This window comes from Micromesistius poutassou (genome assembly GCF_964030765.1).
Source record: "Micromesistius poutassou genome assembly, chromosome: 10".
Lineage (NCBI taxonomy): Eukaryota > Metazoa > Chordata > Actinopteri > Gadiformes > Gadidae > Micromesistius > Micromesistius poutassou.
Genome location: NC_140280.1, coordinates 17,490,558 through 17,509,140, shown reverse-complemented (window position 1 = coordinate 17,509,140; position 18,583 = coordinate 17,490,558). Strand labels below are relative to the sequence as shown.

General features: G+C 45.6%; 1 protein-coding gene across 1 annotated transcript; it reads right to left on the bottom strand.

Annotated features, from left to right (window-relative positions):
• Window positions 1-247: 247 nt before the first annotated feature.
• Window positions 248-17,631, bottom strand: LOC311354460 (dapper homolog 1-like). The gene is made up of 4 exons (XM_084474260.1): window positions 17,352-17,631; window positions 5,662-5,800; window positions 1,824-2,883; window positions 248-1,772 (listed from the first exon to the last, which is right to left on the bottom strand). Exons 1-4 carry the CDS (start codon window positions 17,613-17,615, stop codon window positions 1,103-1,105), a joined length of 2,133 nt encoding a protein of 710 aa, XP_084330386.1. The 5' UTR covers window positions 17,616-17,631; the 3' UTR covers window positions 248-1,102.
• Window positions 17,632-18,583: the final 952 nt, after the last annotated feature.

Sequence of the window (18,583 nt, the reverse complement as noted above, 5' to 3'; positions counted from 1 at the left end):
AGAACTCCAAGGTAAAACCGGACATGATTGCTGGAAGCTAGATGTTTCCCCTCCATGAATAGTGACCTAATTGTGCTCCATTATGGCCTCTGTACTTTTCATAGTTCTTTTTTTATTTATGCTTGTTCTTACATGATTCTTTAATTATTTTGGAGTAATGTTTGAATAATTGATTTCCTCTCATATTTATTGCAATTCATTTTAATTTTTATGTGAAGCACTTATAAACATCTAATGAAAAAGTGCTATATAAATAAAGTTATTATTATCAGTAATATTATCATTTGGCAAATGTAGACATCCAAAAGCACCTAGTTTTAACAAATTAGCCTTTAATTGTACTTTTTGACTTTTCAATTGAACATCCCAGAAGACAAAGCTGTATTTTCCAGCAAACGATGGCTGCACAATTCTGAAAACAAAGTTGAGATATATTCAACTCTGCACCAACGTGTCTTTCCTTGTCCTATAGAGGCTACAAGGGAATTACTTCCAAGATATGGCTGCAGTGATCAATCACAGGCATTTAGGCTAACTTATGTTTCACTCTGTTTTTGGTGACAGCCTTTCACCACATGCAGACCAAACCAACACACCACGTCCCAACACATAAATACACACTGGTTGTAAACTATGCAGAATTGCAATTGCAGAACAAAAGTTATGAAAAAATCCCATAATGTAATTGATTGTCTGAAGGGTATTCATGTAATTTTGATTTATCCTTTTCGACTAGTTGGTGAAAGTGGATCAGGGTTTTATGCAGTGACAATAAAGATGATCATGCTAGTGTCTTACCATTGAGAGAGGGTTTTATGCCCATTAATAATTCATATATGTGTGAGTTAACACATGCCCTGCCGATGCAGATGTTGGACACATTTGTTTTCAATTAATGGATGGATCCAAGATCATCTCTCTGATTTGACAGGCTTTGATACTCGTTCTCTGAAGAACACTGTCGTACCGTATCAGTTTTTATGTTAACACACGTTTCAACCATTTTTTATTGAGCGACGGCTACTTAAAAACAAAAAAACAGGATATGGGCTTGAACAACCCCCTCATCACGTCACCCCATATAATCAAGTCTTGCTCTGCATCAAACAGTGGTCATGACTTTGAGCGAACCAGTGCGGAAGCGCAGAATCTTCTTTTTCAGGGCGTGCGAGGCCTTTATCTTGACAAAGGCCTTGGGCTGCAGGGGGGCTCCGCTCGGCACCGACGGGGGCGACGGGAGCGAGAGCTGAGGGGGGAGCTGCTGGGGCCACACCAGCCCGCCGCTCTCGTCTGAGTCACTGGACAGGGAGCTGGAGTCGGGGGAGTCCGCCTCGCTGGTGCTGGACTCTGACTCGCCGTGGCCCGGGTGAGAGTAACCCTCGTTGGGTCGGCACGGCGGGGCCTGGTCCCTCCCCACCTGGTACTCCACCAGCGGGTGGTGGTGGTGGACGGGGCTCTGGTGAGCGTGGTGGTGGTGGTGGTGGGGGTGGGGGTGGGGGTTGGGGTTGGGGTTGGGATGGGCGTGCGAATACGAGCCGTGCGTCGGACGGGATTTGCGCGAGCGCTTTCCGCAGTGGTCCCTCTGGCCCGACGCCGAGGCGTGCTGGAGGGGCGCGGGCTGCGCGGGGGCCTGCTCCGCCTCGTCCTGACTGAGCTCCAGGGTGGACCGCCAACGTCTGTACCCGCCGCTCCCCTGGTGGGACTTCCTTCCCTTGGACTGGCTGCCGCGGCTCCCCTTCCCGCTGCCGCTCCCGCTGCCGCCCCCGCCGCCGCTGCCGCCCCCGCCGCCGCTGCCGCCGCCGCCGCCGCCGCTTCCGTCCCGCTCCACCGTGTTGTACTTGCGCTCCGGCACCCGCTGCAGGCTGTTCTCCGACTGGGACCGGCAGGCCTTCTTCCCCTGCTTCCTGGTCGCCCCGCTTCTGTCGTCGGTCTGGCGGCCTTTCCTGGGGCCCGCTCTGGCCCTCGAGTGCTGAGTCTGGTGAGCTGCGGGGAGCTGCTGCTGCTGCTGCTGCTGCTGCTGCTGCTGCTGCTGCTCTGGGTGACCGTCGCTCGTCCAGCTCTTGAGGGGATTGGGGTGGTGATGGGACGACGCCTGGGTCGACGTTCGACAGGGCTGCGCCGGGATGTACTCGGCGTTCACGAGCTGCTCGTCGGCTGGGGGGGAGTGGGCCGGCTGCGGAGGGGAAGGGTAGCCGCTGAAGTGCTTGGGCATGGCGTCCGCCTCCCCGTTGCTGGGGTTGGACTGGGCCGGACCGGGTCCTCTGCAGGGTTGGTAGTCCATAGAGGTGGAGCGGGGCGTGTTCCCCGAGGCATGCTGCCTGGTTCTGGGGTAGAAGCTGGTGTGATGTTGGGTGCTAGGCTGCATGTGGTGGTACAGGTGAGGGGAGTCGTCTGTAAACGCCGCCTCTTGATGGCACTCCAGATCCATGCCACGGCAAGCCTGCGGAGATTGCCCCTCTGGGCTTTGGGGGGAAGAAGGGAGCCCTGGCATATGACTTTGGACCTGCATCGGCGGATGTTGGTCCTCTTTACGGCACAGGCTGCTTTGCCTCACCACGGTGATAGCCCGGGGGTCGTGTGGCGCGTTTGTGCGGGGCTTTGACGGGCGCACGACCACGGTCCTGCGTTGGATGAGTCCAGATATATACGTCTCCATCCGTTGGGCTTCCTCGTAGTCCTCCTCTGTGTGGTCCCCGTTCTCAATCTCATCCATGCGGTCCGTGATGTCTTCAGCCTTGGGAGCCTCCAGAAGCCAGGTGTCCTCCGTCTCCACGGGTATTCTAGGAAAGACCAGATCCACGGTGGCGTTGGAGCAGGCGCCGGAGAATGGCTGAGGAAGCCCGGCCTCAAGAGGTCCACCTCGTCCCGGCGCAAGGGTCTCCTCTGAGAATCACAAAAAAAATGTATATGAGAAAGAATCTCATAAATTGACAAAATATCTTTTTTATAATTATCACAATCCATAGATTAAACTTAATTGAGATATAAATGATCAAATTCAATTTTTTTTTATAATGATAGCAATACAAATATGGCACTTAATTCAGTTATATTGGAGAGTATTGCGGATGAAGTGAACATCAAATAGTTGAGGGTGGCAGAGTAATTTCAATGTTGTCCCAGAACCACTTTTGCAGCATTGAAACTATCAATGTAAAAAAAAAAAGCTGTTCATGTCAAAATACTACCTGAACGCTCTCACTGTGTGTGCAGTGCAATGTAGCAAAACAAACACACATGTACATGGATTCTGCAGACTAAATTGACAATTTTTGTAAGTAAACTACAAATATATATACTTCAAATTGGAAAAATATTAAGACGTCCTGTCCTGTACCTCATCCAGCACCTTTCGTGGGTAAACAGATGCACGATGGTTCTGATTAGTTTGGCTAGATGAGCAAAGAAATAAATAAATAAATAAATATATCAAATGGAGAACCTACAGCAACTTGGTAAAAACAATGACCAAACTGCTAGTCAAGGCTTCTACCTTAAAAGTTGTATCAGCGATGTTGGGTGACGTCACTTCTGTTGGTATTTGAAGCGAGATCCCAAACAAACAGATCCAGTGCAGCAGCACAAGATGTGTGTTTTACCCATTAAATAAAAACACTTAATTTATAGGAGCATTTTTACAGCTTTTACAACTCATTTTCACTTTTCGGTTCACTTAATGTGTGCTGTGTTTATATTAAGTGTGATGTTGCGGGCATGTCAGCACAGTCACTAAGAAGTCACTTATTTCTGTTACTTGTTACCTGTTTTCGATGAAGTCAAGAAGGAACAAGTTCCCAGAACTTTGCCTCTCTTTACTTTTTAAACAACATTGTTAGTCAGCTGTCAGCTTATAGGTGCTGACATGTTGATTGGTCATTACCGAGAAATAATCATCTCATTATCAGAGCCAGAGGCATTCACTTTTGTGGAAAGGTTAACACTGGCATGAAAATGGAAAACACACTCCGAATTACTTTTCACAGTTAAAAAAAACAACAAAAACTTAAAAAAACAACTTTTGACATGAGTGAGTTTCTAGTATAACACAAGAAAACAATGACTACTCAGCTTCTGCCTTCCTACATGTATACACACCAGAGGGGGAGAGAGAGAGAGAGAGAGAGAGAGAGAGAGAGAGAGAGAGAGAGAGAGAGAGAGAGAGGGAGAGAGAGAAGGTGAGTGAAAGATGCAAGAGTGCAAAAGAAGGAACAAAGAAAAGACAGCGAAAGAGTGTCTGTACCCCTTGGAAGACAAGGCAATGTGGTTAGAGAAAAGGGGGATAGATTTAAACGCATGCATCGGAAATAATGAACATCTCCAGAAAAACATTCTGCATACTCCCTTCAGTGAACGCTGACAAGGTTTTACTTAGTATGGTAAAGTATGGTACCATGAAAGTGGATTCCTAAAGAAGATTATGAATTTGTGTTTTTTTTACGCTACAAAGCCAAGCATTTCCCTTCGAAAACAAACATGAATCACTGTGGGGGGCGTCTTATTTTTTCAACACATTCCTAATTCTGTTCACTGGAATTTGGTTTTGTTGTTCACGTAGGCTTCAGGGCTTGATTTATGTGGATGAGATGCTAAAGTGATCAAATATTACAAAATGTACACAAGTTTTATCTCTCTGCCACATCTTCCTTCCTGTGTGAAGTATGTCTTTCTCCTTCATATTTGCCACAAATGATGGACCCTCAACACAAATGTGTTATAATTCAAGGTAAATATAGTGTTTGAACATTGTCAGGAAAAAAATACTTTTAAGATGAGCTTACACAGGTCTTCCGAGTTCAGAAGGAGGCCTCTACAATCTCACAATCTGAAGTATTTGTTACCACTGAACTAGAGCTAATTGAGGACATGCCTTAGACTTGATGTCTAATGGCTTTGTCCGTCTGAATCTGCTCCGCAAGGCAAATAAACTACATTCCATCCCTTAAACAACACAGCAGGCCCCAAATCTATAACGCAGAGAGGGAGGGGGAAAGAGAGAGACAGAGAGAGAGAAAGAGAGAGAGACAGAGAGTGACAGAGAGTGACAGAGAGAGAGAGATCATGGGTTCTTGTCGTGAGTCAGGAGCTGCATCTGAGTAAAACTAGGGCACATAGGATGACTATGACTCCTTTATTCCAAGGGCTGGAGTACACAGATGTATTAATAAAAGAGATAACTACTTGCTACAACAACAACTGCCTATTATGCACATGCACAGTTTAACCTGGCGCGTATGACACTGTCAGATGGGAGAAGTGAAAATTATGGGTCATAAGATGTGTTCCCTGCAATCATAAAGGAAAAACTATTTTGTACCCAAGCACCTCAAAAGCCCTGACTAATGCAGCATATTATATATGTAGCTTAAAAATATATACAGCATCAAGCATATCCCAATATGTAGCAATATACATTCTTATGAATCAATCATGAGACTCAATCAAGAGTCAATATATAATTAAAAAAACATTCATGACATTGCTGAATATGGGGACATTTCTAAATTTTATTCTCTAGAGTTTTGCACCGACAATAGGAAATAATAAATGAAAAGAAGAAACAGAAATCAACAGCGATGCGTTATCTGATGGGACCTTCAGGGACATGCAAGCCAGAGACGGAGAGAGACGGAGAGAGACGGAGAGAGACGGAGAGACGCTTACCCGGGCTATGGGGACCGTCGGCAGGGTAGGCGGCGGCGGGGTAGTCGGTTGGCCCAGCGTCGGCTCTGTTGATGCCCAGCTCCGCCACCTGCTCCTCCAGGGAGGCCATGATGCCCCAGGGGGTGCACTGGAGACTGCCCTGCAACGCACAGGGAGGAGGAACGTCATGTTATTGTTCATCGTGATCCTCCGCGTTCAGTCGTTGAGCAGAGGCTTTGGTCCCGAGCCAAGTGAGGCTGAGGAGGGTAATGGGAGTAACGATCGGTAATGTGATGCAGGTTTCTAAAAATACAGAGTCATCAGCACAAAGTGATGGATCGGGAACACAAGCTAAAAACCAAAGTTCACGAGTCAGTTTATGAGATGCTATGGTATGATATTTGATGGCTTGATAAACAGACGAGCAAAAAAACAGAGCAGGGTGTTGTATGTATGATTATGTATATTTAATGATGTTTTTATTGTGTAATCAAATGCAGACCCCATATTGTCTGGGATGCTTGTCATTGTGACATTGGCTTTTATTTACATTCCCTACCAAAGTAGAGGGGAGACTGACAAACACAAGCATCCCAGCCACACGGGACTAAGACCACAAGCGCTCATTAACAAAACACTAGAACAATAACACTATCTTCGCCCTGAACACACACACACACGCACGCACACGCACTCGCACGCACGCACGCACGCACGTACGCACGCACGCACGCACACACCATTATGCGTGGAGCTGGTGAAGCTGTCCACACAACAGACCATAATAGGCCACAGAGACTACAGGAGGTGGAACATTGTTCAATGATGAGAAAGAAAACGCAAGGCGTATGAGGGGGCAGATTTTCTTTTAAAGGAAGGATGATTCAGACTGACTGGTTTAATGATTTTCTCTGACCCTTTCACCATTTTGACTGATCTAGCAATAGTGCTGGTGAATTGGCAGAATTTAATCTCTGGTATAAACTGGAAAATAAACACAAATCATTTTATAGAGTTTTTTCAAACACTAGTTATTGACAGTAAAATTGACAAAGAACATGAATCAAACATAAAAGATGATTTTACAACAAGGAAATAAGGAAAACAAGGAGTTAAAGGTTCCCTCCTCCTAAAGGTAAAATAAGGTTTTATTACAATTATTTAATTCTCTGTTTAATCCAAAATCTAAAAGCAAACATGGGAGACGAGCCGGACGCTGAGAGGCGCTTAAATGTCACAGATCACACCGGGGTAAAACATTGGTAAATGTTTTGTGTTTCAGCACACGTTCTATATCAAGAGAGTTTTTATCATGAATCCCAGTCTCCCAGTATATAAGTTAACATTGAATGCCATCTAGATGCATCTCTGCTTTGGGGTGAATGTGACTTAACCCAACGCGTGACGCAGAAAATTCCTAACGGCGAAGCCGACAATGACGAGGTTTTAGATTGTCCCTCGCAAAGTGCACTCCACAGCAGCACTGGCTCTGCAAGGGATTTGCCCGTCTCTCACAACAGGGTGTTACAATGTGCCTATCATTGCCCTACCAATAGGAGGTCACCAAAACATACAGAAACCATTAAAAAACATTTAGGGGGGCCTGAATCTGCTGTAAAACTAATGTTGGCGATGCACTCAATTGTACAGTTGTATAATATATGATTTTAAATGAAGACAAAATGGGAATTGAATCTAAATAACTTTGCTCCATTCTCTGGAAAAGTAATCCCTTCACATAAATAGAGATGGAAACTGTATACAAAAAGTAACCCTCATAGGAAGCCAAACCATCTATAATTTGAAATACACCCAATAGACATATTGTTTATGCAGCTTACAATCACTTTTGGTTAAAGGCTGTACTTCATCAGCACAGCTACAGAAGTAACCAGAACATACGTCACACATGTCATATGATTACATAGTATATCATTACGAGGTGGTCTACAGTATGACCCCCGGCCCCCAACATGCAGAGTCTGAAGCCTGCTGCTCTCTGCATCTCTTCAGGACGAAACAGTCGTGTATGTGTGTGTGTGTGTGTGTGTGTATATGTGTGTGTGTGTGTGTGTGTGTGTGTGTGTGTGTGTGTGTGTGCATTAATCTTCCAGCACCAGACCGGTGGGCTGGTTTGGATCATTTCCTGTATCGGTTTCCGCAGATCTGCACACAAATTCAATCTGTTCTGCATTAGCCCCGGGTCTTTTGTGCGACGCACGCAGAAACCAATAACACACTGTTTATTTATCCGGAGTATACAGCTTAAATGAAAGCATCGTCTGTTGTTGTGTGCCTCTCTCGCTCTCTCGACAATGCGGATGAACTGAAAGAGGTAAGGCAACGGGGGGTGACCCCCCCCTTAACCCCTTGGCAACCGAGTAAACGTCTGTACGGCTGCCCATGGTTACACACATGAGACAGACCTCCAGGGGGAGGGTGTCTGCTGTAAAGCGCTTCCACTGTAAGCAGCATAGGTATCATAAGACCAGACACGTGAGCGAGAGACACACACAAATTAACACATAATGACATCCATGCCCTGATCCACCCAGTGCTCAATATACAGTGGCTGTGGGACGCCACTGTGCAGTGTGCATGCACACTGTGTGTCGCTCCACTACACCGGTGCAGTTTAGGCTTCAGCTCAGTGCGTGTGTTCATGGTGGGTGAGCGGGGCCAGACTGTGTTAGAAGACACCAGGCCTTCATCATCAAGTGGCCGACGCTGCCGTTTGTGTCGTGTCAACCCTCGCAGTTGTTTTGCTTTGGGTGGAGCTAATTTACGACTCAAAATCAATCTCTCTTTTGTTGTCTGCCAGCATGAGAGTGGTCAAAACGACTCTGGTTGGTTCTGATTGGCTGCGCTGCAAAGAAGGGAATTTTCAATAGAAGCTAATAACATGAAAACGAGATGTGATGTCATGTGAACAAAGCCAATAAAGGGAAAGGAAGAATGGTAAAAAAAACAAAAACAGCACTCTAACAAGGTTTGCATTTAAAACCGTATAGTAAAAGTCTGAATTTCATGAGTAGTGTAATAAAAGTTAATGCATTCGTGAGTGGAGTCTGGGGTCTTCAACAAACACTGGATCTAAAGACCAGAGTTTTCCACTTCTGCTTACGTTTCTGCAAATACCATCATATAGACAAGGCCACATTTTATGTTTTGAGGTCTTAAGATTTATGTTGAGATGCATGTTAAAACCACCAATGATAACAAACGTGTATTTAGCCAATACGAGGATGAACTCACTGAACTTGCGGAAAATGTATATTTGGTTTTGAGGCGTGATATATTATTAGAAAGTTAACTGGAATGAACACACACTAAAAAACATTGCCCCATCTAGGACCTTTTCCGGATGATTTTATTTAGAAGGCAGAGGAAACACCATGACAATGCTGGTCGAATGCAAAACCGTGTGATTTAAAAAATGAAAAATAAACCCAAACAAGGCTCCTGCGTTCTTTAATTAAATCTGCTTAGGAGAAGAAAAGCTCCCGCTCTGAAGTTTTTTTTGCACGGGTAACTTTTGGATCAAGAAAAGAAAGAAAGGAAAAACGATTAGGCTCCCTTTTCTCTCACATTCCACCGTGGCTGAATTGTATTCGCTATTAATGCAAGCGAGTATGAAGCGTAGGCTGAAACCTTTCGCCGCCTGCTAGTGCACGGCTAACAACAGGGACTATTTTTGACTCAATTTGAACCATGCTGTCTTTTTATGGACTGAGCTTTTTTTATTGTGTTGTAGTCTTTACCCGAGTGCCGTGTGAAGCTGGCTTAGAGCTAATTTGTGTGCATGTGTGTGTATGAGTGTGTGAGTGAGTGTGTGAGTGTGTGTGTGTGTGTGTGTGAGTGTGTGAGTGTGCGTGTGTGTGTGTATGTGCGTGTTTGCATGTGTTTAGGTCTTTCTGTTTATGTCTGTGGGTGCTTGGTTGAAAGTATGTTTGTGTGTGGGTGCAGACCAGTGTGTATTTTTCTGTGGGTGTGTGTGTGTGTATGCGTGCATTCATGTGCAGCATTAAGCAGTGTTAATGTCAGGCATGCAGTGAATGAATGGGCCAGTGTGTAGCTTTAGGAGCTACTTAGGTTAGACCACACTGGCTCAATGGTTACTTGTCTGCCCCTAGACACACGCACGCGCACACACACACACACACACACACACACACACACACAATTTTTGACGGTCGATGGTGGATGATGATCTTAGCTTGACACAAAAGCCTTGAAATTAAAGTAACCTGACTCAGAATAACTTTAACAATCGCAGCATTGGACCACAGATGACAGCCTGATCCCTTCAGTTCACATGAGTATTCACCTTTCTAAGGACTCCCCCGGTCCTGACCCTCACAGAACTAAAGGAGAACTAAACCAAAAACGTAAATCGTAATTTTCTATGTCATCCTCCATTGGGTGTAATTATGCAGGGACACTGATCTTCAATGACCCAAAATGGCTGTCAAATGGATTTGACCATTTTGTCTTGGGAGATCAGCAGATTTTTGGCCACCGATGGCTGACCACTTTGTCACGAGTCGTTAGCCACACAGAGAGAGAAGGGAATAGGAGGACAGTGGAGAGGCGGGGTTGGGAAGTTCAAGTGCAATGCTATGTGTTTTGCCCTCAGCTGTATCCTTCTACACAGCAATACAACATAAGTCATCAAGCAAAATAAACGGAACAGGGTTACATTGACATTAAGGAGGTATATATAGGAGGTATATCATTTGTGTCTGCACGAATGGGGACCAGTGTTTCAAGCAAATGCTCTGTCTGTCTGTCTGTCTGTCTGTCTGTCTGTGTCTGTGTGTGTGTGTGTGTGTGTGTGTGTGTGTGTGTGTGTGTGTGTGTGTGTGTGTGTGTTACGATAAAACACCTGGAACAAAGGGCTGGCCAATAAGGTCTACCTGCTGCTACTGCTATGGCAACATGACAAGGAGCCACCTCGAAAAGAATGGATGCAGGATTACACAGAGAGCGAGAGATGGTGGGTGGGGGGGGGTTACGGGGGGGATAAATGAGAGAACCAGGAGAACGAGTTAATGGAGTGAATCATGGGAAAAGCAGGAGAGCAGCGGAAAGTCCCTTGAAGATCTGTTAACATTTGCTCCCGTCATCAATAATTGGACCTGGTCGCCACACTGCTTCTCACATCACAAAATCCAGTCTGAAGCCAATCTCTCCGTCCACACCGACACACCCACACAGTGTTAGTGAGCTGGGTATTGCTTCTGCAGCCAGTGTAGGAAACCTGGAAGGGCAGTCTTTACTCTGGTTCTCCCAAAGGTAAAGTCCTGACACGACCAGCCCCACAGTGGCTGGGGGCTGATTGCATTAGCTGATCCTACTGCTGCTGTGTGCATCCACTTATAGCATGCACCAGTGTCTGTATATAAATACTAAATCCCCCACCCAAGACGGGGTGTGTGTGTGTGTGTGTGTGTAGGAATCTAGTATACAACCACGGTGCTCCTGGAATTTGCTGGCAGAATTCTTGTATAATTCCCCTGTCCGCTTGTCATTCCAGAACATTCCCTGAAGAGAACGGCTGGCAACAAGTCAAGAGAGCAGCGACAACATACAGCTAAACACTGAGGCCCACTCAATTATTATACTATTTTAATCTATGTACACGGGCTAAAGGCTAATGAATTTAGCGCTGTAGCACTATTTATACACTCCCACACTCTCCTCTCCAGGGCTGTACTGAATAAGTAGCAGTTCCACGGAGAACCGCAACGAAAAGCAGTGGGCCTCCATTGAAAAAAAAAATTCAGACACTCCCCGACATGGTCGTCTTCATGGATGGTCCCATAGTGGAAGCGTTTGAAGCGTATTCCCTTTCCGAGTTCCGAGCGACGCCCCGTGATGGATGTTGCCCTGTGACGACGGCGCGCGCCGCTCCTCAGATCCGCTGGGAGCGGGCTCGGGTTTCTTCCTCGCCTGGCTAAGGACTCGGGGAGACAGCTGTTGCGTGGGCCCCCCTGTTCGGGGAAAATACTCGAGGAGAGTAAAAAGTTGTTGGGAAAACTCTGATGAGTCCAAATCAAGAAGGCACCGGACACTGGATACTGGGGCGTTGACATGGGTCAAGGTTGGAGATTAGGATCCAGAAATATCTGGAGTATTATCAACCAGCAACTGTTTTTTCCGGGGTCACCCCCTGACCCACCCATCCACCCAGGATTTCTTTTGTGGGTTTTATTTAGCTCCATGCTGTTGTTCCGGCCTCCTGCTTTTGTATGTCCCCGGGATACACTTGTTTTTACAGTCATCCACACTTTGATAACACACACAGAAACTAAAACAGTGCCGGACATGAACATTGTCGAATGATTTCCTTAGCTGTTCGAAATCCTCAGTTACTGACATTCAAATCACTCGGCCACACCTCAGAAAATGATCCAACACTTTCATGAGTAAATATTCAAATCCAGTAATCCGGAATACACAGAGCCTTTCCCTTAACCTCGCTATCCAAACTACTCCTAAATTCAGTGTGTTTATAGAGCAAGATGACCGCCTGCAAAAACTGGTACATAGGAAAACATTCTCAGATTCTCAGCCTGGCGGGAGAACGAAGGCCTCCTGCGGAGACAGAGGGATTAAAAATAAAGGGCAAACTGGCGGCTTCAGACAGAGAGCCTGGCAGTCGGCAGAAGGCTGAGGAACAGACACAACAGTATTACGATGGAGAGACTCAAGGAGAGGACAGCTCGCAATGGTTTACACTCTGGGGTTGTATGCTGAATGTTGTATTGGTTGTATACCTGCAACATATTGTATGTCAAAGATATCCAACAGCTAAATATATTCAAATTAAATTGTTCAGTAAGCCTATTGGTCAGCACGGAAAACGGAAATTGCCCTATATAACATGAACAATTAATGGTCTGAATGGTATCTGAGACAGTAAAACACAAAGTATATATAACAATTGCTGTAGCTTTAGCAATAGCAACATGTCTATGCTTATTATTCCATCCTGTGGCTACGCAGTACATACAAACCTGATCCCATGACTGCTTAGCCTTTGGACTGCTAGGTCTTGGATAAAAACAGCACTTTATGAAGGTCCGATGGTCTTGTTTGAGGACTATGGATCAGTATGGGACTGTCAGACGTATTAGCGGTAGCCAGAATCTATCCGCCAGCCTGTGAGGCGTGGTGACCCATGTGGCGAGCGTTTCACAACATCCCAGGCACCATTAAAGTTGGTAATTGCTCTTGTAGGCGCCGGGAATCTTTAAAAACTTGATGTTCTTTAAAAAATTGCTGCTGGTGCAACCACATCCCAGGATTATGGAACTTCTGCTTGATTTCAAATCCAAAAAGGCTATTTTTCATAATCACGCGGCGGTTCTGGGTTTGAGATCCACTGGAATTGTGGGGAGCCTTAAAGTACACACACACACACACACACTGACACACACACATGGACACACACACGGACACACACACACAGAAGCCCCTCCCCCCCACCAAACCTTTACACAAACGTGGTGCTGTTTGCTAGTGTGTTAAGCAACCACAGCTAGGTGTAAAACCCAATTGAACTAAAGGTAGGGCTTGTGTGTGTACGCATGAAATGCAAGGTAGGACACCCGTTACGTTAATCCGGAAATGTGATTGCTAGAAGCTTGTGTAAATGAAAAAAAAACAATGTTGTAAACTGCTTCTCAAGTCGAAGACGCAACTCATTCAAAGGAAATATTAGCCTGTGATTCCTACAAATCTTCCTTTTATTAACGGCCCACGACTCCCTGGTCACTCTGAGGGAGGATGGAGACAGGATGGGGATGGGGGCGGGAGTGGTGGGAGTTGTGATGGAGGTGGAAGGGGGGTACACATCAGAGGCCCAGTGCTGCTTTCCCAGCTGTTGTCCACTGTCACATTGCTGTCAGCAGCCCGGGATCAGGGAATGAATAAACATGTTCATCCTCTCTCTCTCTCCCTCTCTGTCTGGCTGTCTTTGTCTCGCACACTCTCGTCCACTATCTACCTCGGTGCCAAGGGCCACAGACTTGGTCTTCTTCTCTTGATGTTTCCCTTTGTTCTTCTTTTTGTCTGATGCACTATAAACATAAACAAATATGTATCTATACACACACACACACACACACACACACACACACACACACACATACAAACACTGGGGGGAAAAGAGAGAGAGAGAGAGAGAGAGAGAGAGAGAGAGAGAGAGAGAGAGAGAGAGAGAGAGAGAGAGTGCAAACACTGGTTATATAAAGGCTCTTTCCATCAGAGATAGAAGAATAAAAAAGCAAGCAAACTCGGATGGTCTGAGCAAGCAGCCTTCGTTAAAACCCAGACAAAGGCTAAGCTATGACACCATCAATGACGTGTCTACGATTTTCCGCAAGGAAAAGGAGGGGAACATGATTGACACAACAGCAGACACAACAGCAGAATCAATAGGCGGAACTCATTGGTTGGTATCAGCTAATTCATCCTGCTGATTCGAACACACACACACACACACACACACACACACACACACACACACACACACACACACACACACACACACACACACACACACACACACACACACACACAGCTGCGTCAACGCGTTGCCCATCATTGGAGACAGTAGCCATCAGAGGGACAGCTTGTTGTTATTGCTGTTAAATCAAACCGTCCAAACATCTGCATGTTTGGACCTCAAAACGGTGAAACCTATAATTACGCTTTTGAAAGACTGCAGTAGGTCTTGGAAAGGTTGGAAGGTTTGAGGTGAGGCTTTTCGGCCAACTGTGACCTAGACATGAGCACATCAAAAGAGGTTACTGTTCACTACAATCAAGAGGTCTGTTTTTAAACATCTGTCGGCAAAACACAAAATGTGGAGAATGAACTATTGTTTTTAAAACAAATACATCTGCTGAGCATTGCAGTGACCTCCACAGTCCATTGTTTCAATTGTCCGTAGATAATTATACACATAACATATTATCTGTGAATGCTGTTTTATAATATGACCAATGTGTACTAGTGTAACAATGTCCCTATAGGCATACATTGACACAAGGCTTTCACTACAACGACATGAACAAGAGGAGAATTGCATCTTCTTCAGGGGATTTTTAAACTTGGAACCCTTCTACACTTTTAAACTTTGAACCACCCCTCCCAGAGTGCATTCTGATGCAGAGTGACTGCTATTGCAGGCATTCTCGCTGATACCTTGTCAACAGCACCCAGCATGTTGACAGTACCCATGTGGCCTGTACAGCCAGCCAGCTAGAGCACTTCAAGAGACACGAAGAGCTATGGCCTGACACTGCAGTATCTTTCTGTTTTTACAAGGTTCAAAATCCCACAGGAGTCACATTGTTGGGCGGTCCGCAAACCATATAACACGTTTACGTCATGAAATATGGTCAAAACCCCAATGTGATTCATTTATTTAACGTTAACAGTCACAACATTGACATACAAAAATACTAAAACTGCCTGTTCATTTTTTTGTACAAAGTACACATGTTTTCCACAGTTATGGCCAGACCTGGACTTAAGACAAACTCCTGACCTCATTGTTTTCGGCTCTGACTCTAACATGAGTAAGAGACAAGATAAGAGTTGACTGAGCATTGCAGAGCTTTTTCCACTGACGTCAGAAACCAGCAGTCATCCCTATCATCACCTCTTACTGTATGCTCCCCGGTACAAGTCTCCATGAAGACTTTCATTGTGAAACTAACAAAGGAACAAAAGCATACAGCAAAGCTGCAGCTTCTAGTTCTTTATTTTGCTTTATTAATTAATTTCTGGCACGGGGACCCTTGCTGCCCAACAACTACGACCCTCCCAAGGTTCGAGGTTCAAAGTTCATGGGTGAACCTTGTTGGAAAGAATGATGGTGTGACTGCTCGAGTGACAAGGCTATGGAGTGACTATGGCTTCAGTATAAAAACCTCTGCTATCTCCTAGGACCTAAAGAATGGAGGCAGTGTGTGTCTGTGTTTGTCTGAGTGCATGCGTATTTGTGTGTCTGAGCGTATGCATGCTTGTTTGTGTGTGGCTGAACGTGTGTGTGGGTGTCTGAGTGCATGCGCATGTGTGTGCGTGTGTCTGCGTGCATGACTGCGGCTGTGCAAGGCACTGTGTCTGACCATGTGTGTGTGTGTGTGTGTGTGGGTGTGTGTGTGTGTGTGTGCGTGCGTGTGTGTATAATTGAGGCATAGGGGTGCTAAGGAGATCTCCAGCTTGCCATCACAACAGACCGTGTTGCTGCAGCCGTCACACTTGTCGTCCATGAGTCAGACCACATTCCTCCACTGTCATGCTAGCCAGGGCGCTCGCATTCGCCTGGAGAACAGCGGCTGGTTATATGTAGCTTCCAGCTAACGTTTCACCCTTCTTTAATTCACAAAGTGCTTTTAGTTTGTTTTATCACCTGCCGTCTCGAAGGGGCGCTCAAAAATAGCAGAGGGAAGGAGTCTACGATATGTATTCGCTAAATCCTGGCTAAACATGACCCTGTTTGTACTGTAAATTTAATTTAATGAAGCTTTTTTTCCCCCCCCTTCGTTCCCTGGTCAGCAGCAGCACAGTTGGCCAAGAGGTATTTGCATCACATGGGGAGATATATTTATGCTAGACATGAAGGCAGCTGGAGCCCATGCTTATGTCATCTTTAGGCAACCGTACAAATCAATTCTGCGCATGAGTGTGTGTGTGTGTGTGTGTGTGTGTGTGTGTGTGTGTGTGTGTGTGTGTGTGTGTGTGTGTGTGTGTGTGTGGTTGTGTTTATGTTCTGGCTTCATTTTCCATTGTTGTTGTTTGAGACTAGAGTGTGTTTGTATACCGCAACACCATGTGGTCATACAGGAATCCTTAATGCCTCCTTGATTCTAATGAAAAACACAATTGTTCATATAAACTTCCTGCTTTGCCAAGATGTCACGTCTATTATGTGTGTGCGTGTGTTTTTGTGTGGGTTTTCTGTGTGTGTGTGTGTGTGTGTGTGTGTGTGTGTGTGTGTGTGTGTGTGTGTGTGTGTGTGAGAGAGTCATTGTCATGTGAAATTACATTTAATTGAAATGTTCATTGCTATGGTCTTGAACTATTTTGTGTATAAAATGTGAACAAGATGTTCATACGCCTTTCATTGCACAACATTCGAATCTCTCCTGCAATATCCTGACTCTCCCTCCACGAAGATCTTAACAGTCTTCTCTTCCTACAAACTATTTTTGCAAGTGATGTGTCTTTTATTTACGTGTGTGTGAGAGTGAGTGAGGGAGTGAGTGAGTGAGTGTGTGTGTGTGTGCGTGTGCGCGCGCGCATTCCTCGGCAAAGTGGTTATTTATATCGTCTATATTGCACTTGGTTATGACAATGAAATGGAGGTCGAGTTGTGAAAACACAACAATTGCCCTTAAAAGGTAAGGTGTGCTGCGTGCGCGTGGAGGGAGGCCGCTCGGTGTGCGCTGCGCCAGCCCGGGTCCCCCTGGACACACTGGCTGGGGTCACCAGGACATGGGGATTATGTGCTTTACCTAGTCTGCAAAAAACAGGACGTGCACCCAAGGCACCAACGCAAACAAAACGATACAACCCATACAAAAAAAGAACCCGAGCCCTTCACACTCCACAGAGTCGTGTCATCTTATGATGGAGATGCCCACACATCACACTTCTTTATTATTGACAACAGCAACTGACAAGGGCGCACTTACCGATTGCTGACGTCGGAGCCCGGAGTCGTCACATACTCCGCCGTTTGGCGTGTCCGCGGCGCACCGGATCGCCCCCCGGAGGTCTCCCCACGCCGGGCGTCCGTGGACAGTCCCGGAGTCCCCGAGGCAGAGGGCACTCAACACCAGACATTCCTGCCTCTGTTTCAATAGCTCCAGCTCACACAGGCCGGCCAAGCTGGCCTCCAGGCGCTCCTTGTTCCGACTGCGTTCCGCTTTCATCGGTAAAGCGAACGCACGGAACATGATTCCCCCCAAACTGTGTAGGTTTTAGTTTTATAAATGCAGTTTTGTTTCTTCCCTGCATAAAAAAAGAAATCCGCTACAATCCCGTTATAACTCCATGCAACTCGGCCCAATTTAGTTTTTCCCGTCACATCTCCAGAAGCGACTGAACGCGTCTGCAGCCGAACCCATTCTGTTCCGTGCACAACTGTGTGCAACAATCTCACAGCTGTTAGCAATGGTCTATACGTCTATGCCCATTTCCTGGCTCTATCGGTTTAACCGTGTCCCAAGTTGCTCATATTAATGAGACGTCTACTCGCGCTTGGTTCCGCTGGCCGATTGAAGTTTCGCAGGAAAGGAAACCAAAGCGGCTGTTAAAGTCTCTCCAAAGGGAATGCCATAGACAAAGAATGGTCGCCAGATAAGCGTTGGTAAAGTTGACTGCCGCAGGCTGTGTAGATTTACTGGCTGATATAAAAGCCGCTTGGCAGCACGATAACTGCGCCCCCTCGTGGCTTTCTAAGGCTCTACATGTAGTTCAAACAGTAGAGGTTGACTTTGTACAGCTCATCTCAGCGTCACACTCTACACTGCTAATTGGTCTATAATATTAAGTAGGTGTTTCCAGTGTTATTTAATTGTTTTGGCTTATATCAATGGAAATATAATTAAATATAACTATACATGCATATTCTTATTTAAAATGTGTATTTTAAATAAGATTTTAGGTTAAGTATTTAGGTTAAAATGAATACAGATGTGATGTGATTCACCAACAGAGCCAATGAAGAACACAGCCATGTTTGTAGATTGTATGTATTTTACTCTTCATTCCTCTACTTTTCAGCTTTTGCATAGCCTCTTATGGATCATAACCATCTTTAATACATTTCTGTTGTTGTTGTTGTCCTAAACCACTGCCCGCATGGTTTAAGACCCAGGAGTCCGTAATCACTAGAACTATACACAAACATATACATTACATT